Source organism: Anguilla anguilla, chromosome 10, assembly GCF_013347855.1.
Source record: "Anguilla anguilla isolate fAngAng1 chromosome 10, fAngAng1.pri, whole genome shotgun sequence".
NCBI lineage: Eukaryota > Metazoa > Chordata > Actinopteri > Anguilliformes > Anguillidae > Anguilla > Anguilla anguilla.
In genome coordinates, this window is record NC_049210.1 from 2,620,168 (window position 1) to 2,647,937 (window position 27,770).

The 27,770-nt window shown below is 48.2% G+C and overlaps 1 protein-coding gene across 1 annotated transcript; it reads right to left on the reverse strand.

The window, feature by feature from the left end:
- Positions 1 to 48: 48 nt before the first annotated feature.
- slc4a5a (solute carrier family 4 member 5a) lies at positions 49 to 27,664 on the reverse strand. The gene is made up of 26 exons (XM_035435706.1): positions 27,256 to 27,664; positions 22,690 to 22,757; positions 21,973 to 22,218; positions 19,493 to 19,622; positions 19,001 to 19,161; positions 18,400 to 18,549; positions 17,215 to 17,307; positions 16,763 to 16,818; positions 14,769 to 14,926; positions 14,158 to 14,245; positions 13,304 to 13,458; positions 12,499 to 12,627; positions 10,672 to 10,846; positions 9,542 to 9,675; positions 8,219 to 8,490; positions 7,065 to 7,102; positions 6,379 to 6,570; positions 5,755 to 5,868; positions 5,218 to 5,379; positions 4,384 to 4,562; positions 3,694 to 3,766; positions 3,296 to 3,364; positions 2,427 to 2,600; positions 1,871 to 2,047; positions 820 to 875; positions 49 to 666 (listed from the first exon to the last, which is right to left on the reverse strand). Exons 1-26 carry the CDS (start codon positions 27,360 to 27,362, stop codon positions 492 to 494), a joined length of 3,531 nt encoding a protein of 1,176 aa, XP_035291597.1. The 5' UTR covers positions 27,363 to 27,664; the 3' UTR covers positions 49 to 491.
- Between the last annotated feature and the right edge of the window lie 106 nt (positions 27,665 to 27,770).

Sequence of the window (27,770 nt, forward strand, 5' to 3'; positions counted from 1 at the left end):
ATATTTAGTTTTATCATATGAAATATCATAGAGTATTTAGCTTTTTGAATCTAACTTTATTTACAAACTTAGTTTGGGGACATTCTAAACATCCTAAGAGTAAGTTTGCCTGTAGTCAGTCCCCTAAATTGTACAATAGTGGAAGAAGTGGAGAAAAGTCATGGTTTTATGCCCTGTTACAAACAACATTACAACATGTCAGAAAGACACTTCAAAAGAAGTGTGTTGTCTTAAATTGTATTATTCTGGTCAAACCTTTTAGAACACCAAGTGGTACGCTACGGTTAATGCTGTGTCAGTATCAACAGTTTCTGGAGTCGGTTACACAGTTTCTGGAGTCGGTTACAGTGTCAGTGCTGTGTCAGTACCTACAGTTTCTGGAGTCGGTTACAGTGTCAGTACCTACAGTTTCTGGAGTCGGTTACAGTGTCAGTATCTACAGCGTTCATGGTACGGTCAGTGGCTCAGTGTCCACAGGAGCGTCTGTGCCCCTACAGCGTGGTCTCGCTGCTCATTTTTCGACGGCGGTGGTGGTCAGTGTCAGTGTCCTCGTAGCTGGAGTCCACCTCGATCTTGAATTGGGGCAGAGGGCACGGCCTGCCTGGGGGCGGAGCCAGGGGCATGGCCGGGGAGGGAGGGCAGGAGATCTTCAGGTGCAGAGTGATGCTGGGGGATGGAGATTCACAGGAAACATAGAAACGGCTCAAAACAGGGGGACCGCAAACGCACATTCAGCTCACTATATTTCACACAGATAAAATGAACAGAGATAAATGTATTTTTTGGATAAATGCGCTGTCAAGAGTCGGGTTTCTGTACCTGCGGTCTGACTCCAGGTCACTGAGGGAGGGGTTGGAGTAGGACTGGAGCTTCTCCTGCGTGCACATACCGCCAAAATAAACAAGGAGATAGAGAGAGAGAGAAAAAAAAAGGAGAAAAAAAGGTGTGGAGCAGCGAAGGAGAGATAGAAAGGAAAAAAGCGTGGAGAGGAGAGAATAAAGAAAAGTTTTAAAACGCTCCAGTTGGTGGCAGCAGACACATTCACAAACCAGCAGCGTCTCGTTTGACATGTATACCACGGCACTCTGCATTTATTTAATACCACAAAATATTACAATAAATGCACAGCGATGTTCAGAAAATGCTCTACTGTCCTGTGTGACATTTTCTTCCCCTACTATTTTCACCACAGATTTGCTTTAGTGTGCGTAAAATTGACTCAGTCTGTGTGGACGGTGTGGAGAAGAGTGTACTCACATTTAAAACATTCACAGGAAGGATTGGGGGCCCTGGATGAGGTCTGGGGGGTGAGGGGGGGGGGGGGTAATACAGTGAGACATTGAGGAATTCATAAGGGGAAGGAATGGGGGAGCCTTCCTCTCCGGAGAAAGAGAAGCACAGCTAGCATTAAGGATGTGAAGACAAACACAGAGAAAAATTCACAAAATCACACACACCAGTATACCCCCAAATACCCACACACACACACACACACACACACACAAAAAAGACAGGCCCCAGAAAAAGCAGTGCTGACCAGTAAATTGGCAGTTATCAGGATGCCGCGTGCGGAACGAGAGGAGACAGGGGGCGGAATGTGCGGAACGGGTCGAATAAAAAAGGCCGGGCCAGTCTGCTCCCCCCCCCCACACCCCCCCCCCCTCAGGCACCTGCTGTACCGAAGCATTAAACGTGCAGAAGAGAACGAACCCGGCCGACCGTAACCGCGGGCAACACGAGAAACGGCACGGAGAGAGAGAGAGAGAGAGACGGACACATCAGAGGAGGTGGTCGGGCACCGCTCGAGGGAGGGATCGAGGTGAGGAGAAAAAGGGATTTTTTCACACAGCGTCCCGCGAGGCTCTCTCACCTCGTCCTCGCTGTCCTCTCCTCCCTTGGGTTTCTTCTCCTTTTCCTTCTCCTTCTCCTTCTTCTTTTCCTCGTCTTTCTTCTTGTCCTTCTCCGGAAGGATGTCGTCCATCCAGGCCAGGTCGTGCTGAGAAAACACCAAGTCCAGCAGTTTCCGCACCACCATCAGCCCCAGGATCTGAAGGAGGGATAGAGGGATAGAGGGATATAGGATAGGGGGATAGAGGATAGAGCAACAGAGGATAGAGGGATAGAAGATAAGGGGATAGGGATACAGAAAACATAGTACCATGCAGCAGTGGCAACCAACCCTGTTCCTGGAGATCTACCGTTCTGTAGGTTTTCATTCCAACCCTAACAAAGCCACACCTCATTCAACAGCTAACGATCTGCATTCGGCTGCTAATTAGTAGAGTCAGGTGTGCCAAATCAGGGTTGGTGTGAAAACATACAGGATGGTAGATCTCCAGGAACAGGGTTGGCTCCCACTGCTATATAGGGATATATATATATATATATATATGAATATGGATATGGATCAGAGCTGACGCTCGCACCATGACGGGGAAGATGATGGCGGCCACGGTGGACTTGAGGGTCCAGAGCACCGCCAGGCAGACGATCTGCACCAGGGTGAAGAGGTGGACCCGCCGCAAAGGCACGTGGCGCAGGTAGGAGTAGTCGGGCTGGTGTTTGGACGGCATCATGAAGAGCTTAATCCTGTCCCAGAACTGCCGAAAAAAACCACACACACACACACAGGTCAGGCACGCAGGACTCACAGACTAAAACCAGAAATTAAAAAAAATTAAAAAACCTTTCCAACAGAAAATCTTCAATGATGTTATTTACACTGTTGAAAGCAAACGTATAGGGACGCTCACATCAAATTTGTTGTTTTCCTCTTCGTACTGATCAAATTTTCATTTTCAAATCGAACGATGATGACTACGAGGCAAAATTCACAACGTCTGCATTTATTTAACTTTTTTTTTTTTTTTTTGCACCGACACCGACACTGCAATTCAATGAGTCAAGTCCCCCCTGTTTCCAGTCTCTGTCACACACCATATCCTTTAATAATGCATCAGCCCCCCCACTGCAGAGCTCTGTCTGTTCACGGATTTCACCCCGCAGACTCCCCGCCAACCTGAGCTGACCCGGGCTCACAGCACTGCGAGGTTATTTCAGAAATGGGGTTTCTTTTCTCCCATTTAAAACCGCAGGAACCAAAAAAAAAAAAAACACATCTATCTTGACTGAATTAAAAGGCTAAAACAAATCTAATGATGTTTTAATAAATCTCTCTCTCTCTCTCCTCTCTCTATCTCTCTCTATCCGGAAAGCATTTCACTGACGATGTCATTGTCATGATAACAACGATGTACACTTATTTAAACATGCCATATATAATGCCCCCACATACCTGGATGCCACTGAGCGAGGCCACACCCATATAGAGGAATACTCCATACAGGACTGGCATGGGGATGAACTGTGGAACAAAGAGGGAGAGAAACACAGCTTGGCCTTTGGTTCAGGTTCAACATTACACTAGCTATTAAATATGATCCTATTTTAATTAATCTTCTATAATCACTGCTTGGTTAGCTATTACCAGAATTGAGTCAGTTCAGTGAATAAAGGGAAAGAACTGAAATTCAATTAATGAACTGAAAAGAAGCAATAATCTTCTATCTCTATGAGGATTTGAATGAATTAACTGAATTTAAATGACTGTGTTGAATTGATTTCACTGAAATGGAACCAGCCCTCAACTCCGCTCGTGAACTCAACTCTGTTCTGTCGGTACCTGAGCCTCACCTGCAATATAGGTGCCAGGAAGATGGAGACACCTGTTAGCACAAACACCAGGATCCCCGTCAGCCTCTGCTCCCTGCACGTGGACAGACGGACGGAAGGACAGGACAGACAGACCTATCTTTACACTCCCATTTTAGTCCATCCTTGACATTACATTACATTTCATGAGCCAGACGCTTTTATCCAAAGCGATGTACAATAAGCGCATATTGAAGGTCACTGGAACAAATACAAACACAGGTCAGATAAAGTACAATTCTGTCATAAAGTAGCAGCAGCTATCCAAAGCCATGAACATCAAGTCTAGCACACACAGTAAAGCACTGGCTAAGTCAGTAAAGCTATGGCTAAGCCTTAAGCTTAAGAAGTGAGGTATGATTACAGAAGATCACGGGCAGCAGTGTAGTATAATGGGTAAGGAGTTGGTCCTGTAACCTAAAGGTCACAGGTAAGGTACTTAACCTGCATTGCTTCAGTATATATCCAGCTGTATGAATGGATGCTATGTAAATGTTGTGTAAGTCCCTCTGGATAAGAGCGTCTGCTAAATGCCTGTAATGTAATTTCAAAAGATGTGATTAAAAAACTACTGTACAACATCAGGGTGATGGCTGCAAGTGCATCCTCTGTTTCACCCCACCCCTCTGTCGGACCCCCCCCCCCCACCCCCCCTCACGTCCCGTCCCTCACCGGACCCCCAGAAACTGGGGCTGTTCCCCGGGCGCGCTGGACTCGCTCTCCATCTTCAGCGAGTCGATGTGGGCGATGGAGATCACCGTGGCAGCCACGTACCACGGCAACCCCATGAAGGAGCAGGCGGCGATGAGGAGCCCCACCCAGAACAGGTCCAGGTGGTACCCACAGCCTTTCTGATAGAGAGAGAGAGAGAGAGAGAGAGAGAGGGAGGGAGGGAGGGAAAGAGAGAGAGAAGGGGGGGAGGGGGAGGGAGGGAAGGAGGGAGGGAGAGTGAGAGAGAGGGAGAGAGAGAGAGAGAGAGAAGGAGGGAGGGAGAGAGGGAGAGGGAGGGGGGAAGGAGAAGGGAGGGAGGGAGAGAGGGAGAGGGAGGGATGGAGAGAGAGAGAGGGATGGAGGGAGAGAGAGAGAGGGAGAGTGAGAGAGGGAAAGAGGGAAAGAGAGAGAGAGAGGGAAGGGGGAGGGAGGGAGTCAATGCAGCGCACTGCGGGGGGGGGGGGGGGACGCTCTCAAGCAAAGTGGCTGGTCCCTTAACGGTCAATTAAGTAGCATAACAAAGCGTGGGACTCAAAGGTCTCAAAATGGCACAGCAAAAAATAAAAAAGAATGAGAGCACTGGTTTCAATAACTTTTGACAGGTTGTGTAGAGTGCTGGGGATAGATGAAAAATGTATAAAAGAAAAACAAGAGCAAATATGACAATTAGAAATGTCACATTTTCTCCAGCCATTTTGTCCAGTATTCACTCGCATCCCCAGACAGAGTTCCCAGACATCATCACAGAACTGTGACCAGCGCTACTGAGAGCAGCTCCGAACACCCGCGCGGCACCTTGAGCTTGTTTTCCTTGCGGTTGACGATGACGGCACTGATCTGCTGGTCCATGAAGATGAGGATGGTGGCGAGGAGGGCCGGGACGAAGCTGGCCAGGTACATCCACCAGGGGTTCTTCCCAAACGGCGTCACCACCCAGCCCCGGTCCGGACGCGTGGGCTGCAGAGGACGGGCAGAAAGAGGAACCAGCAGGAGAACCGAAGTGTCATGGGTCAGACAAGCACACATTCACGTAGCAGTGTAATGGGTAAGGAGCTGGGCTTGTAACCTAAAGGTCACGGGTTCGATTCCTGGGTAGGACACTGCCGTTGTACCCTTGAGCAAGGTACTTAACCTGCATTGCTTCAGTACATATCCAGCTGTATAAATGGATGCAATGTAAATGCTGTGTAAAAGTTGTGTAAGTCGCTCTGGATAAGAGTGTCTGCTAAATTCCTGTAATGTAACATTCGTGGGACTGTAATATAACAGTCAAGCAGCTGCACATGTAGGAGCTGGAGACAGGCATGAGAAAGCACCCCCCCCCCCGGGTACCTTAAACTCAGACGGGACAATGAGCTTGGGAGTGTTCAGCCCCATGAGCATGTCGAGGCCCACAAACGTCATGATGGACACGAAGATGGAGAAGTCACTGACCAGCTTCCGGAGCTGGGACGTACGGGGGCGTGAAAATGCAAACCAAAAACAAAGAGAAGCAAGAAAAGACCGAACTAATATTTTCATTATGAAATATCTTGCCTCAAGGAAAAAATGCATGTTTCTAGGGTGTTCATCAAGTACTGTATTGTATTTATTTATTTTAGCATATTTGGTTTCATTCTATTTGATCTCACTTTTATCTGACCCTACCCTGATTATTTCTCTCTTGTGTTTTGAGCATTATTCTGAGTGCATTCAATCTCCAGTCTTTCCTCACTCCAGTTTTGACTCTGTCTGCACATACTTTCTATTGTTTTATTCTATGTTGTATTGTTACGTTGTTACGTATGTTGTTTATATTTATCTTGTTTTATTATGGGCAGCACTTTGTATTGCATTTGATTGTATGAAAAGTGCTACACGAATAAAGTTTGATTGATTGAACCCGAAAATAACGCATGCCTCACGCCAAACCCCCCCCCGCCCCCCGCCCCCGCCCTCCCTACTTCGGGCCTTCACCTTGGTTGGGAAGTAACGGCTGAACTTGAACTTCTTGAGCGAGACGGTCATGGAGTAGGTGCCGAAGAAGAGGATGAAGGACAGGAGGGCCAGGTCGGGGATGTACCCGCAGGCCTCGCCCGAGAGGGCGCCCCCGAACCTCAGACAGTCCTGCTTACCCAGCTGGGTCCAGTTCAGGACTGTGGAGTTCAACTGGGATACAACAGAGAGAGAGAGAGAGAGAGCGTAGGGGGGGATGGGGACCACACAAAACAAAAAATGGCAAGAGAGATTCGAGACATGAAATGGACGAAGAGAAAAGAGAAGAAAAAAAAGGAAGAATCAAACAGTGAAACAGTGAAGGAGGAGAGGCCAGAACAACAGACGGGGAGGGAGAACAGCTCAGATCAAGAGATCATCATCCACTCAAATCTCTCATGTCGAAGCCGCACACATCCTTTGGCTTTGGACAGGGGTACTATGGAGACGGTCATACTCTATCCACACAGTAAAATGTCCAGTATTAATTAAACTCCAAAAAAAAGTACATATGAGTCCAATATGGACCATATGTACTCTGTAAGAGCTGATTTAACACATTTTACAGTGTGCATGCACCACTCATCCTGCCACAGATCTTCCTGTGCAGACTATGGCAGTCTACTGGGGCTAGTGCAGACAGGCACACGGTCTATATCAGCACCTACCCCAGAGAGATTCGTGCTGTTGTCCAGAACCCCTGAAGCTGAGAGATCATCGAATCAACTGTTCAAACGCAGACCACGAGAGAAAGGGAGCGAGGCAAAGAAAAGAAGGAAGAAAAAAAGAGGGGGAAAGGAACGTGAGGGAGGGATGAAAGAGGAGGAGAGAAAACGAATGTAGTCTCAAATTAATGTTTTTTTTTTCAAAAAACACACGTCTAGGGGGTATAAACGGATTTATTCAAGCTTCAAATGATGAGCCTGAATAAATAAAAGGCAGATTAGCAGAGCTCACGCTGGAGCTCCAAATATAAACTCATACTCACTCCGATCAGACAGCAGCCAAATTATTGTGTGTGCAGCAAGAACAAACATGGAAGAAATCAGTTAAAATGGTGAAATATCCAAATATACAGCACAGTGCTGAAATATAGTCAAATCGGCCATCAGTTACAGTGTACAGTTTCACACTGTACAGTGCTGAATGCATGCATGCCACCTCTGGGGTCAGCTACGTAAATACTGATTCTAGACACTAGGGAACAAACAGAGGTGGAAAGTCCAGGTTTCAGAAAATAAAAGTCCCACCATGTGATTCTTCCATCCGTGAACTCAGCCAGCCGATTTCACTGATTGGTTCTGCCTCTTGGCTGAAGAATTGAGCTACTTAGCAAATCCAGGTGATTGGAACAAAATACTGGGGAGGGACTTTTTTTTTTTTTTACCTGGATTTTCCACCACTGGGAACAAGAGCAATTCAGTTCACGGAAACAATGCCACTGATGTTCTGCTTCATGTCTCTGAAGTAAAAGGGTCCCCAGTTTTGGGGGGTCACTCGCCTCATCTTGATAACCTAGAGTCCTACGCAGAGCGCAGCGCACACCAAAACCCGGTACCCTGAAATTCAAGTTCCAGCCACACCCATCCTGTGGGGCATCATGAATTCTATGATAGGTGGCGCAACAACAAACTAGCTATCTAAACAAATTATTTCTCCACGCCCACGCAAACACAACGATGAGTCCACATCTGTAAGCCTGTAATACCTCACGGCCATTTTGGGTTAGCGAAGCCTCAATTTTTTCATCATCAATGCCCTCTAGCTTGCAGTGCCAAACCCCACTACCCCCCACCCCACCCCCCCATGGGGTGGGACTGACCTGGGTCGGGTGCCACACACTCGCACTTGTACTGCGTGACGGAGTCGGGCCTGAACCCGGTATTGATGGGGTAGTACGCGAAGGCGCCCACCATCTTCTTGATGGCGTCGAAGATGAAGATGAAGGAGATGAGGCTGGAGAACCCCTCCTCGGTGAAGCGCGTGATGTACTTGACGATGTAGCTGGCGTCCGTGGCAACCAGCAGGAAGCACTGGACGCAGGAGTGCAGCCCAATCCACAGCCGCAGCTCCATGTAATCCAGCTGGTTGCTCCTGAAGAAGAAGGACGAACGGAAACTGAGAGACACAAAATGGAGGCACTGCAGAGGCAACACAATGCGGAGACACCAACGGCACTTCAGACCTGGGTCAAATACGTATTTGTTTTGGATTCAAATATTTGTCTCTTGCTCTATTGATCTTGCCTGGTGAAACTGAGCCTGCCAATATGACCGGAAGGCAGGGTTTGCACTTTTTGAGAGTATTTCATCGGTTCCAATACACCAGACAAGATCAGTAAAGCGTAGAAAAGTATTTGAATCCAAAACAAACAGGTATTTGACCAAGGTCTGTGGCACTTCTTATCTTGTCATACTATACCATCTTGCTGATGAATGTTTGCCCCTTTTAAGTCAGAAACTAAGCAAGCGAGTGCTATTCGATAACGGTTCCGTGACTTGTATCCCTGAGGCAAAAAGAATAATTTCCCTCTAATACCCGGTTTTGATCAAAACTGCTGCAGCAGATTACACCACATTCCTCTTTTAAAAGATCCACACAGCCCACATAAAAATCAACGGTTAAATTTAAATGACTGTTAAATTACTGTTGTCATGACAACCGGTTACGAGCTTCTTTGCCCGAATCCCTCCGGGCTTCAACTCCGCACTCCAGAAGCTACGGCCAGAAGTTATAAAACCCTATTTTACAATGTCAGAATCTCCTAAAAAAAACTTCATAACAGCACCACTTTAAGTCAGCTGTGGGCTTTTTATTTATTTATCTATTATATATTTGTTTGTTAACCTGAACCAGCCTTTAATCTACCGAACTAGAAAACATAGCCTGCAGTGGGCCAGAGTTTTGTGCATCACCACGACAACCCTCTAATAGCCAACAACAGAGGTGTGGCAGTTGAGATGGGATTAAATAAAGAGCAGGTGAAACAGTACTACTGTACTATTTTTTTTAGGCGGTGTTAAGATGTGAAGCACTGTGGCAGGCTTTCCGGCGGGTTGACCCACTTCCACCACTGAAGCGCGAGCCCCTCGGTCTTCCTGCCCCCCCCCCCCCCCCCCCCCCCCCCCCCCGACCCCGCGCTCACTTGCTGAAGTCATACAGGAGCTTCTCGAAGATGAGGATGGGTCCTGTGGAGCTGAGGATGATGAGCGGCTGGCCTCCGAACAGGCAGAAGATCGTCCCCGTGAAGGCCGTGCCCAGGAAGCTCTCCATCACACCCTAAAAATGAGCCCCACCCCCCCCCCAGGAAGCTCTCCATCACACCCTAAAAAAGACCCACACCCCCCCCCCCCCACAGGAAGCTCTCCATCACACCCTACGAAAAGAGTCACACTTTTTATTACCCCCAAATACTCCATCAGGTCCACTCTAATCTCTGGTTGGACACCAGAAAAAATTGCTCACATTTTTCAAGGGGACTTCCATTTTCGCCAGTTGTCGGAACTAAATTGTTCTATTGCAGCCCGGTGCTTTGGAGCTTAGAGTTGAAGATGAGAAAAGAGTAATTGTTCAATACACGTAGGCCTGCGTATTCGAAGCCCAGAAAGCACCACAGAGCTTTTCATAAGAAAATCTCATTCTTTGTCATTATTCAGCATGTACAATCCCTTCAGTAGATGACTGCATAATTACATACAGTCTTCCTGATCATCAAATCACTGTCAGTGGTAAATAGCATTTTACCAGTGCCATGCCCTCTTCATGATTTCCTCTATTACTGCATATCTGTCACACTGAATGTTTCAGATATTTAGACAAAACGCCATATTAGACTTGAAGGGAACTTTGCAACACCTTTAGCAGCAATAACTGCAACCAAACACTGCGGGGGAATTTTGGCCCACTCTTCTTTGCAGAACTGCTTTAATTCAGACAAACCGGCAGGTTTTCGAGCATGAACTCCTCGTCTCAGTTCCTGCCTCAGCATTCAAGCTACAGTGACACACAGCGTGCTTGTAGAAATGGGCTTGTAGAAACCATGCGGTGACTATTTGGCAAAGTTCAATATGAGTGAGGTTCAGATTCAACAGGGCCGGCTGCAATCAAGCCTGGCTACGTTCAATCGGCCGAATCTATTCATCGATTAAATTAAATTCGGCCAATCGGTTGGTTGAGTAACTGACTGAGCACATTCTGAAGTCATCCATATGAACACAGGAGGATATGGAGTGGGCCTGAGGGGTGGGGGGTGGGGGGGCTGGGGGGGGAATTTACCTGGTAGTTGTCGGTGGCGTCCCCCAGCAGCCCCCCGAAGGTGATGGCGTTGGTGACGCAGCCCAGGTAAATGAAGAGCACGGCGGAGATGGACTGGATGTGGACGCCGTCGTAGAAGTCGCTGGGGAGCCAGGGAAGCTTCCGCTTGACGTCTAGCACCAGCCCGCCGCAGAATCTGCAGCACCGCACAGTTTTGCCTCGGTGCATTGTGGGAAATGCGGGCCCCATTTCAAAATCAAAATAATGTTACGTATGGTCCCAAAACAGGTTGGGGGGGAGGAGATTAAGTGTGTGTGTGTGTGTGTTTGTGTGTGTGTGTGTGTGTGTGTGAATGAGAGGCACTCGTTGTAAAGCACTTGTGCAGTTGTTGCCTGAAAATGCGCTATATGAATGCAATCCGTTTAACATTCACCAGCTCTCAGGAATACAAAAACGCCAATAACACCAAGACGACACAGAGGCCCAATGACAACAATCAATACAACTGACAATGTATCAACGCTAACATGATAAATAACTATCTGTACTCCAGTCTCCATGCTCTTTTGTACTCAAGGTCAGTTCTCAGTTGCTTAGCAAGGGACCAGTCCTTGGAACCTTCTACCTGACCGCTTAAAAAACTGTTCATCGATGTCCCTGTTCGAGAAAGAACTAAAAAAAACACATCTGTTTGGACAGACCGATATTTAGCCCATTCCATACACATTCTCTATGCGTGAATGCTTTTTTATTTTTTATATTCTTCTTTTTCTCATATTTCTTTTATTCATTGCTCATTCTGTTTGAATTCCTGAGTTTAGCGATGTTCTCTAAGAGCGAGGTCCTTGCATGAGCCCTCTGGGGTTTTTTAACCTCTCATGCACATTTCCTATTCAGCTGTAGGGTTCAACTAAGCACAAATCCATAATTGTGTGCAAAAAATAAATAAATAAATAAAGTACCACTACCACCATCATCTTTCCAAGACTAAAACTATAACATTATTCAAAGGGAAAGAAACAGAAAGGAAGAGAGAGAGAAAGGCTATCTAGGGCAGGGATCATCAACTCTGGCCCTCGAATCCAAATCCAGCCCTGGTTTTCTTTTCTCCCGGGTAATTAGTGCCACTGATTGGCCAGACTGTCTTCACACCAGACTCCCAGGCAAAGGGAGGGTGGAAAACCTGCAGTTCTCGGCCCTCGAGGACCGCGAGTTGCTGATCCCTGATCTAGAGGATGTCACGGAAACCATGGTGCGATCTGAAGAGGTGAGTCTTCAGTCTGTGTCAGCATCACTGCCGCACATACCCGCACACACCCGCACCCTGCGTTAAATTCTCCAAAACCGGGTTTAACGATGCAGCAACGTCTCCACTCGGAAAATTCTCTGTCAGGTACGAACATGAGCTACGCTCAGAAACAGTGTAGCCCAGGAGGGCTTGTCAGGTTGACATTGTGCCGCATCATTAAAACTAGCATGAAAGCATTTAACACAGTGAGCAGGGCTCTTGTTTTTTTTAAACCTTTTTGTCTTCTCCTTTTACTTGTAATGCCAGCGCCCGCGAAATTGTTGGATGTCCAAACAAGAACATCTCTGAGGAGTTCCTGCTTAAACCTCACTTTGCCATCTTAGAGCAATAATAATAATAATAATAATAATAATAATAACAATAATAATAATAATAACCATATATCTCCAGATGCCTGATGGTCGACAAAGCCCTGTGTAGATGTTTTAAAACGCGAGATGAAGATGAACACACAACGTTCACGCCATAAAAATGCACCGAGGGTACACAGAGGAAAAACACACACAAGTTCTTTCCGGAACATTCCGCAGCCGACCCACCTCCCGGTGAAGGCCAGCTCCTCGCCCAGCTCGTGAGCCGCGGGCATCTCTTCGTCCGCCGCGACGCCCCCACCTCTGCCCGCCGCCCCGTTCATCTGGCCCAGCTCGTTTAAGGAGAAGATCGACTTCCTGCGCAGACAGGAAGTCAAGAGAAAGCGGCGGTGCTAAGTGGCGGTGCCGGTGCTACACCGAGCCTTCTGCTTCAGATGCTTCAGCGCAGCGCCCAATATGTGCCCAATTTAGTCATTTCACCCACGACTGAACTGGAGAGGAAATTGCTTCGTTGGGGCGCCAGTGTTGAGTAAAATACAATTTCTGAAAAAAATCGCACTCGTCAGAGAAATGGCTTCTAGGATTTTATTTCGACGTACATCCTAGAAGCGGTCATATTTTTTCTTTGATGAGCCCAGTATCTTTTAAAAAAAAAAATTTTTTTTTAATTGTGTCATGTTTAATTTAAGGAAATTATACTCTAGTGCTCTGGGTGTCATCGGCGCTTGAACAAATAGAAGACATTAAGCAGACAGAGAAACAATCGATCCATTTACGCTTATATTTTTTCTCCATTTATTCCCTCACATTCCTCTATTTCAAGAACTGATGACAGCTTAAGTGCTGAAACATGTTTTTGTTTTATTTTCAATCAATGAACACATTCACATCATAAAAATCCATCCTGAAACATCTGCACTTCTTTTTTTAGTGAGAACAGTACGTTATTTTGGCAGCAGTCATTCCCCCCCCCGCGCCCCCGGCAGCTGACAGCGAACGTGCCGCTCGTGCGGTCCTGTGTCGTCCGTCCTACCTCTTGTCTGCGGAGAGAACTTTCTTGGGGGGCTCGATGCGGATTTTGGGGTCCCACTCTCCTGGCGGCAGCACTATCACCTGGTTCAGGAACTCATCGATTCCCGCGATCAAGTCTTCGCGGTCCCGCGCCTTGTACGCTACATCACCGAAGAGCTAAAAGAACAGAGAATAGAGTTAGAGAAAGCCTGCTCAAAGTAGTCCCAGATACCTCATAGTAAGCAGTACGAGGAGATACGTCATAGTAAGGAGTACGAGGAGATACCTCATAGTAAGCAGTACGAGGAGATACCTCATAGTAAGGAGTACGAGGAGATACCTCATAGTAAGGAGTACAAGGAGATACCTCATAGTAAGGAGTACAAGGAGATACCTCATAGTAAGGAGTACAAGGAGATACCTCATAGTAAGGAGTACAAGGAGATACCTCATAGTAAGGAGTACAAGGAGATACCTCATAGTAAGGAGTACAAGGAGATACCTCATAGTAAGGAGTACAAGGAGATACCTCATAGTAAGCTGTAATGTAAAGTGTTATTGTCATCCCATACTGAAATTATGTGAAGTACCTGTCACTCTTAACACATAGACCTGTCACTAAGACCTCTAGCCCATACAAAACCTTTTAAGCTTGGTCATGGTATCTGTTTTGCACCAATCATTGGTCGTGTTATTAGTTTTGCATGTGCTAAAACACCTTACAGCTTACTATGCGGTATCTCTGAGTAGTCCTTCTCTTACTCTACTCTCTGTTCTTTCAGCTCTTTAGGTTTCGGTAAATCAGGCCCGTACGTGTGTGCAGGACAGGTATGGTCACCTGTCCAGGTACGGGGAAGGACGCAGACCGGCACTCACGTCGTCCACCATGAGGGCGGCGATGGCTCGGCCAATCTCGTTGTAGGACTTGGCTTTCCCCGGGGGGCCCAACAGCACAAACAAGAACCTGGGAGTGGGTGGGGTCAAAGGTCAAGGGTTAGGGTCAAGGGTCAAAGGTCAGGGTCAAGGAAAGCAGAGAGGTTTCCCTGTTCTTAACAGGGTTTTTCAGTCTGGAGGTACCTTTACAGAAACTGAGTACACTGGAAATATTTGATAATACTGAAAATAAAATATACTATCAAGATATCGCAACAATATATGGGTGACAGCACTTACAGTACACACTGCTGTGAAACATTTGTATCATTACATTTTTTGTCATCATCCACATGTTTGTAATACACAGCGTTGCATTTCATTCATAAGGGTGGATAATGAAACAACAGCACACAGGGTCTCGACACTAACGTTTTTTTCAAAAGTTACTTTTGTATTTTTTTTACTTCAGGAGCACACTAATGCATCCCAATTAGCAGATGTGCTCCATTAAATTATTTTTCCATTTATCACACGTCAGTTTTTTATAAAATGGGAGCAGTGCAGAGCCCTGGCACGGAAACGAGAGCTTGCGCAGACACTCCGGGACGCACCTGGTGGGCACCGGGACCTCGGTGAGCCCCCCCAGCGTGGCGGCCTGCTCCAGGCGCACGAACGCCACGAAGGGCTTCTCCAGGAAGTCCACCTCCCCCACCAGCACGTTGGAGGCCTCTGCGTCGGCGGGAATCTTCTTCATGAACTTGTTCTTCAGCTGAGGAAGAGGAGTGAGCGCGAGGAAGGAGTGGGGGGGGGGGTGTGAGGAGAGGGGGAAGAGGGGGGAGGGGGGTGGGGGGAGACAGCGGGAGACCAGGGCGTTAAAGAAAAGCAATAACGAGTAAAAAAAAAAAAAAAAAAAAAAACATAGACATTTGTGTTTGTGTTCTGGAGGCCTCTGCGTCGGAAGGAATCTTCTTCATGAACTTGTTCTTCGGCTGAGGAAGAGGAGCGATAGGAGAGGGGGGGGGGGCTGGCGAGACAGCGGGAGACCAGGGCATTAAAGAAAAGCAATAACGAGTAAGATAAACACGGACGTTTGTGTTTCTCTCGGCGACTGATAATCCTTCCGTCCTCCGGTTCTTCATTGGTTCGGCTAAGCGCGGCGAAACATCTGAAGGGAAGCTGACGGTTATGAAAAACGTTATGACAGTTAGAGCTATTTTATTTATTTATTTTTTATTTTTTTGGGGGGGGGGGCACAAGTAACAATAGACGACGGGTTCAAAAAAAAAAGCAATGTCGTTATTATCTATTCAGCAGACGACAGTAATGAAAGACCGTATTGATTTTATTTAGCAGACGGGGAAGTGAGGCAAATCAGCAGCAGACAAAGTGACTTCTCTCTATAAATGAGATTACTGTGCTCTCGGCCCCCAAGACAGCGACTGAATTCTTGTAAAAAAAAATAAATAAATAAAAAAAGTCGCTTATTTTTCCCCCGAACGACTGCCCGCGATTTAACCCTTTATTAGAATGCCGCTACCTGCCTGCAATATGCGTTCATCCTCTGGTTCATCCTCTGTCTGTATCGCACATGCTCAGTAGTGACACAGCAACTGCTCATTATGTCTGTGAATGTTTTAAGTGAACGTTTCCAGAGCGATGGTACTGAATCCACCGTATGCTCCGTTCTCGAGCAATGCTGCAAGGCATACGCTTGTTAATTACAGTATAGCCCTGCCGTTATATGATCACGGAGAGCAAATGTACGTAATTAATCTAAGCTGAACTTCTTGGGCTGGGACAGACGTACGGCAGCAGTTTCCCAACCGGTGTGCCGTGGCAATCTGGTGTGCCGTTAGGCGAGGTCAGCTGTGAAAAACGAACTTGAAAAACCTCAAATGATCAAATGGTGTTCACAAAAGCCGAAATGAATGCCACTAAAGTTAATTTCGCTTAATTAAAACCGGAAAAGAACACTCGGGCCTCCTGTTGACACGTCACACCAACGTCACCACGTCGCTCCCTTTCAAGAGAGAGGCGCGCCGTGAGATTCTGTAAATTTGGGAAGTGTGGCACGTGAGGAGAAAGGTTGTGAGACGCTGTTGCAGAGCTCCTGGAGGACACTCAAACTAGCCAACCGACACGCCGCAGATGTTTCAGAAGACACTGGGGAGGGCGATCGCTCTCTCGCATACAGATAGCCAGGCTGCTGTAGTGCTCAATGGCAACTGCTATACATGATTATTCATTAGCGTATGACTTTTGCAGCTTTGCTCCTGCTGGATATTATATGGCAGATGCACCGCGTAAATGAGTATTACTTGGAGCCCAGACTTTTGCTGGGTTGCCTAGTGTGTGTGTGTGTGAAAGAGAGTGTGTGTGTGTGTGTGCGCATGTGTATAAATGAATATGTACACACACACAAACAAACTCACATATATGTGTATGTATGTGTGTGTGTATATATATACATATATATAAATGTGTGTGTGTGTATATAATAAACCTTATATATTGTATTGTGTGGTTGGCTCTGGGTGCACTACATGGCTGTTTATTCACAGCCTGGGGGGGGGGTGCTGCTGGTGGGAGAGGAGTCTGGAGTCACCTGGTCCGCACTGGGCGTGTCTGTGATGTCATTCATGCTCCGACTGTGGGCGTGACCTGAAACGAAGGGGGTCACACGTTCACAGTAAACGGACATTTTAAAATTCAAGCCATTCGTTGCTGATGGTCGTTAAAGCTTGGGCACGTATACGGTAGATCGTACGGGCCAGGGAGAGGCCGATTTTTATTACCTTGGTTTTTAACATCTCTGAATAACACTGAGAAGAAAAGGAAAAAAAGAGCCAGTCTATGCTAGAGAGAGAGAGAATGAGAAAGAGAGAGAGAGGGTGAGAAAAAGAAAGAAAAAGGGTGAGAGTGAATGAGAAAGAGAGAGAAAGAGGGTAAGAGAGAAAGAGAGAGTGGGAGAAAGAGAGAGGGTGAAAAAAGAGAGGGTTAGAGAGAGAAAGAGTGTGAGAGAAAGAGAGAGAAAGAAAGAGAGAGGTGCAGACTCACGCAGACGGCCATAGCTGCCATGCTTCATCCGCAGGTCCTCTGTGGATGGATTGTACCCCGCCCCCGGGCTGGGGCTGCAGCTCCGACTGCGGCCTGGGGGGGGGCGGGGGGGCAGGGAGGGCAGGAGGAGGAAAGACAGGCCCAAACAGAAGATTAGAACAGAAAAGAAGTAGGAAAGAGGTGATGCATGAGGAGAGATGTGTTGATGAGCCAACAGAATTAAGATGGAGGACGAGGGGGAGCGTGGGGGGGGGGGGGGGGGGGAGATGAGTAAACAGAAACAGGAAAAGTTAAAAAGTAATGAGCGAGACAGAGAGGGAGTTAGGACAGCAGTGTAATTGATTTGGTTTCCAGGCCGAACGCAGGCCCTTGTCTGCGTTCCGCCCGGAATCGATGCGGCTGACCGGAGTAACTGAATTGACGTGACAGGTCTGATTCATTGCCCAATCGGTGTTGTCTCTCTGTAACCTGGGCTAATTGCAGCACGTTTTACAGCTAGGTGAGCTCGACAGAGCCGCTGCCACAGACACACTGCTCCCCGTAAACCCCTGCGGAAGTGCTGATGGGCAGGTGGAGCAGGTGGATGGGAGATGGGCAGGTGGAGCAGGTGGATGGGAGATGGGCAGGTGGAGCAGGTGGATGGGAGATGGGCAGGTGGAGCAGGTGGATGGGAGATGGACAGGTGGATGGGAGATGGGCAGGTGGAGCAGGTGGATGGGAGATGGACAGGTGGAGCAGGTGGATGGGAGATGGGCAGGTGGAGCAGGTGGATGGGAGATGGGCAGGTGGAGCAGGTGGATGGGAGATGGACAGGTGGATGGGAGATGGGCAGGTGGAGCAGGTGGATGGGAGATGGACAGGTGGAGCAGGTGGATGGGAGATGGGCAGGTGGAGCAGGTGGATGGGAGATGGGCAGGTGGTGCAGGTGGAGCAGGTGCATGGGAGATGGGCAGGTGGTGCAGGTGGTGCAGGTGGATGGAAGATGGACAGGTGGAGCAGGTGGATGGGAGATGGGCAGGTGGAGCAGGTGGATGGAAGATGGGCAGGTGGAGCAGGTGGATGGGAGATGGGCAGGTGGTGCAGGTGGATGGAAGATGGACAGGTGGTGCAGGTGGAGCAGGTGGATGGGAGATGGGCAGGTGGAGCAGGTGGTTGGGAGGTGGGCGGGGGGGGAAAGGCACTCACCAGAGCCAGAGGACTTCCTCATGTCGGCCAGAGAGCGGTGGATGGGCTTCTTGGTCTGGTGCCGGTGTTTCCTCAGCAGAACGTACACCAGCTTCTCCCTCAGCTCCGGCTCCAGCAGGCCCTCCTCCACCTGCCTCTCGATGATGTCATCTGGGGGGGTGTGGAGAGAGATGTCCCCGCTTAGAACGATCATCCAACGTGTCCCCAAGTTATGTTTACTGCACGTCAATTTAGCAGAAGAGAACACAAGCACTCCCAGACACTAATATGTGCTAATATAAGATAACTATGCCGATCTGAAACCAGGGTACAGATCCAGGTCATAAGTGCATAGAAATACATTCACTATTATAAAAAAAAATAATAATAATAATTGGAATGAATTCCCTGTGATGGACTGGCGACCTGTCCAGGATGTATTCCTCCCTTATACAGTAAGTGGGCATAGATAATGGATGGATGGAATGTGTTCAGTTAAACAGCAGGTTCTTGGTTGTGGGGGTTAGGGAGTGAGCTGAGGTGGCAGTTTGAAGCGCGGGGGGGGGGGGGGGGGTCAGACTGCACCAGGAGGTGGGCAGTGACCCGGGGAGGCGGGGCTCACCCACGATCTGGGGCAGGGAGTACCCCTCCAGGTCCAGCAGCACCGTCCCGTTCTGCAGACAGGTGCGCAGCTCGAACAGGCTGTGCAGGGACAGGGTGGAGACGTGCGGCTTGCTCCACCTCTCCCCGCCCTCCTCCACCTTCTCCTCGAACTTCACCCACCTGTGGGACCACAGCGAGAAGCCGGGCAAAGGAAGGGGGATAAACATCCTATTCTAATGCCTTCAAGGTGACCAGCTTCCATTTAACGCCCTGCTTCTGATGGGGATTTTCAGAAAGGCGTTTCATGGTCCGACAGGCTGCTGATGGATGTCCTGTTATAGCCGTTACTTTGTAGGGGGTGTAGTGGCTAACTTGTGCAGGGACTGAGTGCGTCATTCTCTTTGACACGCATTCCTTGATTGGATGTACACTGTGCATGCGTGTGCGTGTGTGTGTGTATGCGTGTGCGTGTGTGTGTGCGTGCGTGCGTGCATGTGTGTGTGTACGCTACCTAGCAGACTCCTTCCACTCCAGCTCCTCCCCCTCGTGCTGCAGTGTGTCCATCTCCGTGAACAGAGTGGGCGTCGGCACGTCGTCATCATCACACAGGATGTAGCGTAGCCGCTCGACCGCTGGGGACACTGGGACAGACACACACACACACACACACAGACACACACACACACACACACACAGAGACACACACAGAGCCACACCGTACACTGCCCATTACCCTGGGAAAAAAACTCAGCTCAGGAAATTAGTGTGGGATCTTTACAAAAACAAACAGTACAGGGCACACTACAGAGACTGTGGAAGACTACTGCCCAAAACTGAACAACATTTCTTACTCTGGTAAAGCTGAACCTGGGACTGCCTCTGCATTGCTTCCCCCCTCTGAGGTGAGGATGATGGATGATATAAGAATGGTCCAAATTATCAGACCCCCTCAAGGGGGGGGGGGTCTTACTTGAGTGGAAAGATCAACAGACTGTATTGGAGACCCCCAATCCCCCCATCGACACTATTCACTGACCCCTACTCTGATTAACCATTTCACACCATGAAAAACGGCCATCTCTGGCACCTCTGGCAACCTCCGGCAACCCTTATTCATTCAACCAAACCCAGGTTCTGCATACGAGTTGCCACGGAGACAGCACTTGTGATTTCCTTCGGCAAGTCTGTGTCCTAAGTCATTTTCTAGGATGACCTACAAAATGTGTAAAGATGTCCTCTGAGAAGCTAATACCTGAAGCAAGGGCCTTGCGTGGCAACAGACACGCCACAAACACAAACTCTAATCCTCTGAGTCGAATCCACAGCAGACGCTGAACACACACCTCCCGCACTTCCACTCGTTTTCTCTACATCCCTCGCTCGCCCGCACTTAGCGGCTTAACCGTAAAAGAGGGAGAGATAGAGAGAGAGAGAGGGAGAGAGAGAGCGAGAGAGGGAGAAAGAGAGAGGAAGAGAGGGAGAGAGGGAGAAGGACAGAGGGAGAGAGAGGGAGAGAGAGAGAGGAAGAGAGGGAGAGAGAGGGAGAGAGGGAGAGAGAGGGAGAAAGAGAGAGACAGAGAAAGAGAGCGAGAGAGAGTGAGAGGGAGAGAGGGAGAGTGAGAGGGAGAGAGAGGGAGAGAGAGAGAGAGGGAGTTGGCGCTCGCGTTCTCCAATTTCTCTGATGCATTGCGGCTGTCCGGGCCAGAAAGGGCGCGACCAATCAGAGGCATCGATTCGAGGCCCGGCTGGCGAAGGCCGTATTTCACTGTCTCTGCCCTGCCCAGTGCTAACAGATGGCTGGCCGCTCATAAAGGAATAGTTTATGAAGAAGGAGCGCTTATGAATTTGAGTTACAGTGCCCCCCCCCCGCTCCCCCCCACCCTGCCGCCCCACATTGATTATTTTGTTTTGCTGCGCTGCAAAGTCAAATTAAAATACATTTAAATGCCATTTTTTTCCTACTCCGTGAAAGTAGCTCTCAGCATACAAAGTGATAAAGCATCTAGATGTCGTCAATTAATTATATTAAAAATTCACTAAAAAAAAAACGACTTAGCCGATAAACATTCCCCACCTTCATTAACAACCGAAATTGGGCCAGGTCGATTACCTTTCCTTGAGAGATCACATTAAATACATTAACAGGTTGTCCCGATGCTGATTCCAAACCCACATGACCTGAGGGAAGGCCCATTATCAAGTGAGCAGTTTGTGTTGTTAGTGAGCTGGCCTATATTCACACAGGTACTAATCCACTCTGGACAGCTTAGCCCTGCCCTGTAGCAGATTAGCATGTCCTGTAGCGGCTGTGGCTCCTGATGCCGCCAATCCCAGCCCAGAGCTGCACTGACCCTGCCATCATCTGCTTCTGCACATGCTCAGTTTCACTCTCAGAACACCATCCCCTACTGCACATGCTCAGTTTCATTCTCAGAACACTGTCCGCTGCTGCACATGCTCAGTTTCATTCTCAGAACACCGTCCGCTACTGCACATGCTCAGTTCCACTATCAGAACACCGTCCGCTACTACACATGCTCAGTTCCACTGTCAGAACCCCATTGGCTACTACACATGCTCAGTTCCACTCTCAGAACACCATTCCCTACTGCACATGCTCAGTTCCACTGTGTCAGAAATGGCTCATAATTATTGACAGAACTGTTTATGATGCAGCAGTCATCGATATGGCTCAATCTCCCCCAGTGCGGTCACATGACGCCCAAATGCGTATGAATCACATGACATGTGACGTATGGTATATTGGCATATGGTGCTCGCCCTCACCGTGAAAGAGAGTGTGTGTGTGTACGTATGTGCGTGCGTGTGTGTGTGTGTGTGTGTTCGCCCCCTGTTTCTGAGCAGTGCTGTACCATAATTACCATGTTGTTACTCGTAGTGTCTGTTAATTTGCATCACCCTATATTACTGCAGATCAGCGTAATGACTTTAGTCTTTTTCCTCCATGGTAAAGTGCACAGACTGACTCACCGGTTTGGCTGATGTCAGGGGGAGGGGTCTGCTCGAGGGGATCCAGTCCTCCTCCTCCGTCACCGTGGAATCGCTCCCCCTCATCTCCGTCCGGGTGATCCTGCTGTTCCCGGTCCCGATCCCGATCCCGGTCCCAGTCCCGGTCCCGATCCCGGTCTCCTTTGTCTCTGGACATGGAGCGTCGACGCCGGCGTTTGCGCCTGTACCCCCGCGGCATGGGCACGCCGATGTAGATGGACTGATGGTCTACGGGACAGACAGACAGAGAGAGAGAAAGGGGCCACACACATTGCATAAGTTTTACGGGGATCATTTTAAAACACAATAGTGCCTACCTAATTTTACGAAACTATGAATAAAAACACCAATTATCGGTGAGTGCAGCTAAGGTCTGAGAGATAAAAAGCTTCATTTCAATAAAACAGACAGCACCAGCAGCACGTAGCAGAGATATTCAACCCTCCTCCTAATACTCAATACTCCTAATACCACCAATGCTAGAAATCTCTTATATTTCCAACTCTACCTCACAGCTGCTAACCGATTTGAAACACATTTCACCCTTCTATCTGAATGTCCCGGTTGACATAATCTCCAGGATCAATGCGATTTCTAATGATATTAGTGCTCTGCCTTAATGGAACCCCAGTCCCCCTCGCACACCCCCCCCCCCCCCCCAAACCCACAGTGTCCCCTCGACCCCTGAGTAAGGCTCACCCTCCTCTTCCTCGTACCGCAGACGGGCGTTTCCCATTCTTCTGTCTTCCAGCTCCTCGTGGTCCATCCTGAGGCGGGCGAGCAGACATGGACGGACGGGACAAAGAGGGAGAAAGAGATGGGGGGGGAGAAAGAAAGGGGGGAAAAAAGCATGCAAATTGCAAACGACTTACGTGAGAATAATATCGAAAAAAAAAAAGTTTCAGCTCTCTTTCAGCTCGGTCAGGAGAAACAGAAAGTCTACGATCTACAACTTCCACCCAAACATGAAGGTGCGGAGCCAGCGCACTGAAAATGTACAGTCTGATGGACACTAATGGAACATAATCATAACCTGTCACCATAACAACGCTGCCATGGCAACCGCGAGCCCGGGATCATGTGAACATAATGCGCAGTGGCAAATTGACTGGCGGCGTCAAGCTCCGCCCCCTCACAGATCAATGGCCGAACAATTAGGCAGCGGAAAAAAACTGAGTGGAAAGATGTTTTACTGAAAATGTGGAACAGGGTGCTTGTGCTGAGTGACCCTCACTAAGTACCTCACCTTAATTTCACCCCCACACAGAATGGCATTATGGGAAATGGCCCAGATACCCATAAGCGACACCATTTTTTAAAATGCAATCACCCAGTAAATGGACAGAACAAAACCACTGTTTTAAACATAATCGAATGTGCCCCGACTAAACAGGTTCCAACGGCCATGACCCCTGCCGGGTCAACACCTCCACCCCAGACCCAAAATCCAAGCATACGCCTTCGCTAAAACATAATGCTTTATGAAACTGTGAACAATGCAATGGTTTTTTCCACTACCATACTGAGCTACACGATAAGCCACATACTGTACCAGCACTGTAATAAAGATGTACTAACCCTAGGAATGCATAGTATTCATCAACATCTATTCTGGTCGCTGGTTTCTAAGACCAGCGTTGTGGACAGGACCTCATGACACTGGTTGTCATGTACATTATGTTGAGATACATAGTACTTCACCGGTACAAACCAAATAGTTCACCTGCTCTGAGAGCAGAAGTAAACTGACCAATGACATCCTTCCAGTAAATATGTCACTGGCCTTACTTCATCCATCCATCCATTATCTATACCCGCTCATTCTGGTCAGGGTCACGGAGGAGGGGGGTGCTGGAGCCTATCCCAGCATGCACTGGGTGAGAGGACTCCGTGTTATAATCACAGAAAAAGAAGCCGCAGACGGACCGGAGCTTCCTGTGCCGACGGCGGCGCTGTTTCTAACGCAGATTCCTGCGATGCGTTAGCGGACGGACGCAGGTGAGCGTTGAGCAGACGGGGGTTTAATCGAAAGTGCGCTGAGGGCAGAGTGATCAGCGGCGAGCCCTCCCGGCTCCGCTGTTTCCTGTGTGCGTAATGAGGCCCGTCACTGCGATGCCCTTCACACGCAGCTGGCACGCAGCGGGCGGACCTGCGGGCGGCAGGGCAGGCGCTGGGATCAATAAGCCTGCAAAAGGCACTTTGCCTCAGAAAAGCGGAGGGGCTGAGAGCACTGCTGAACCACACACACACACACACACACACGCATGCACACACACACACACACACACACTATAACACACACACGCATGCACACACACACACACATACACAGGCACACACACACACACACACACACTACAACACACACACGCATGCACACACACACACACACATACACAGGCACACACACACACGTACGCACAAACGCACGTACACACAAGCGCTCACACACACAGACACACACAAGCACGTACGCACACACAGACACACACACACAGACAGACACACACACACACATGCACACACACAGACAGAGACACACACACGCATACGCACGCACGCAGACAGACACACACACACGCACACGCACGCACACACACGCACGCACACACACACACGCTAATACACATACACAGACACACACACAGACACATGCGCACACACACACAGACACACACACACACAGTCTCTCTCACGCACACATACACTATCTTAAGCCACACACAGAGGCCATAATAAGCCGCTTGAAAATTAACATTAAACAATCAGCCATGCGGCATATTTTCAAAAGACGTTAACTTTCAACAACACACAATAATTAAGGCTTCTTAATTATAATAGGACATTAGAATATATGCTGAAAGCAGCTGTGAATAATGACTGTAATTTATCGCAATCACTTCCTAGTTTTACTGGACACCCTACAGCAATTACAGCATATTGTTAAAAGTGCTAATCAGCGAGGAGCTTCGATTCCAATGACATTACATTATGTTTAGAATAATAATTTCATATTTCGTACTTTAAACACATCCATCCAATCATCCACACAATATCCATCCAATCTTATTATCTTCATATTACCATATTTCATGCATATTCTGCGGAAGATTGATTTTCCTTCCATTGGCTGTTTGACACTCACAGGACAAGCCAGTCATCAACTTTTCACAGCATAGTTGTTACCTCATGTTTAATATTAGCAAAGCTCGCACCCTTGCTTTCGATGCCTGTGGGGCAAACAGCTGATAATCAATCAAGCAGACAGCAGGCTGTGACGCTTCAGAACCGTGCAGAATAAAGACAAAAAGAGAGAGAGAGAGAATTCCTTACCTTTTACCACCAGGTGTTTGAGCGGAGGCAGGTAAGAGGAGGGAGAGGCCCGGCGAGCTTCTGCAGTCACCTGTGGCCACGCCTGTGTGTCTGTGCAGAGCAGGGCGTTCACAGGACCCAGAGAGAGAGAGAGAATGGGGGTATCTGCACCCTTCCGTCTCTCTCCCTGATGGCGTATTGGGTTTGCAGAATGACTGGATAATGGAACACTGGGACATGGGAGTGGGGGTTGGGGGCGTGGGGGGGGCTCAGCGTGGTGAGGGGACAGATAAATCGCACACGACCCCATTAACTGAAACGACAAGGGATGGCACAAGGTTACCGGACAGGTGGCGTCCCTACAGCCTGTTCTGCAGCGCACACAGAAAGGTCAGATCAATCAGTTCCAGGTTTACTTTGCGCACCTGGTTGAGCCGCAATGGCCGCCGGCTCTGGGCACCCGAGAAGGGATTTTTGAGCCACTGCAACAGGAAATAAAACCAAGAGCTCTCCTGAAAAGGCCAGGGCTTATTAACCTAAGACAGCCTTCTCTCTCTCTCTCTCTCACCGGTGAGCTGAATGCAAACCACAAGCCAGAGAGATCAATGGACAGGTGTGTGCGGACCGATTCTGCTTTCTCTGCTCTCTGTACCAGGGTTTCAAACTTACAGCAACCAGGACACTGGGAGAAACCATCCATTAGGTTTTACAGTCATGATCACAGCTGATTTTTCTTCCCAAAACCCAAATTTGACCAAATGCTGCCTCCTCTCTCTCCTCTCTAATCCTGATTGGTGAGAAGTGCACTGCTCCACGACAGTTTCCAACTGTCAACTGCGGAAGTATATTATTTCATTTTCAAATAAAAACTATTAAATGTTTTGGTGCCGACATTCTCGATGTTGATCGTCTCGCTTGACTGTTCGGACTCCCGTCCGTGCAAAGTTTCCGAATTAACACTGACAGATCGGCACAGCATCAGTGTGAGGGAGACCGGGCGGTCAAGGCCGCTAGCCGATAGCGCTGAAATATTAGCGGATTAGCGGAAGCTGAGCAGAACGATAGCGATAACGATAGCGAGACCGAGTGGACGGGAAACAGGAGGTCAGCAGAGGCTGCGAGCAAATGTGTGTGTTTGACCGCAGCTAATCCGCCGTCTACAGAACACCGCCATCTTACATCCCTGTGTGGAGGGTGGGGGGGATTAATGAGGAGATGGCTAAAGGAAGTCTAAGATTATATTTTAATTAACAGGATTTAATAAACATGGTGGCCATTCAGGACAGAGAGAAAGGCAAATGACCTCTTGGTTAGTGTCGTCGTCGTCCAGTAGTGCTTTGTTGTGACTCAGAAGGAACGCTTGACACGATAATGAGCAAAGCATGAAGGAGATTAAAGCAGTTAAAAAAACAAATTGAAAATAAGTTTTCGATGTGAGGGATTAAACAGTCAGAAATGCAACCGGCTGTTAAATGTGATTCACTCTGCGACACAGTCAGCGATCACACAGCCAGAGCCGGAATGACGACGGTGCGGAACAGTCACGGAGAATAGCTCCATCATCGGCGAGTGAGACTGCAGGAAACCGGCCGAAAGGGAGAGAAAGGTGGTGTATGAGGTCTCTCTCCAGCTGGGCGTGGACGTGGCCACAGATGGCTCAGGTTGGCTGGACAGTGACGGAAGGACTTGAAGTAATAGAGCGGTGTTCTGAACTGAATCACGACTGGAGAAATGCTACAAGTCACCCTGGAGAAGAGCATCTAGCCTACTCATTAATACGTCTCATATTTCTTCGAGCACTCGTGCGCGTTTCTTTTAATTTACGAATATGAGTGTTGGGAGCTTAGCAAGGTGACCGAGAAATGAAAAGGTAGATTGAACATACGCATTAAGCTAAACCGATATGATTACTTTACAGTAAATTAATTTAGCAGACACTCCGGGGTGACTTACAACGTAGAAGACGCGATTGCGTCTTTCCACAAGATGTCATCGCAGACCCATTGGAACAGGTGCTGCATCAGAGCTTGCAGTGAGGTCATGCAGCACTTACTGCACATCGTACAAGCTCGAGGCCACTTTAGCCCTTCATTACGTCCGTTACGACAACACTTCCAAATGAAAGCTGGGAGCAAACTAACCTTACAAATTGCCCAAATGAAATCCGGTGGGCGAACAAATAAAGTAATCGAATGCACCGCAAAAATGTCTGTCTTAACAAGTGTTTTAGTCTCGTAATGAGACTTTAAATTGTTTTTCCACTGAAGCAGAAAATATGAACTTGTTTTAAATGGAGTCCCATTTGCTTGTCGAGTGAAATAGTCTTACCCCATTGGCAAATCTTAAAATGAGTCATACTGCCCCACCTCATTAACAATCTTTTTGTCTTTAGCAAAAAAAAAAGTAATAAAAAAAAGATTTAAAGTCTAAATGTAAGATTAAAATATGTGTAAAGATTCACATAGCCT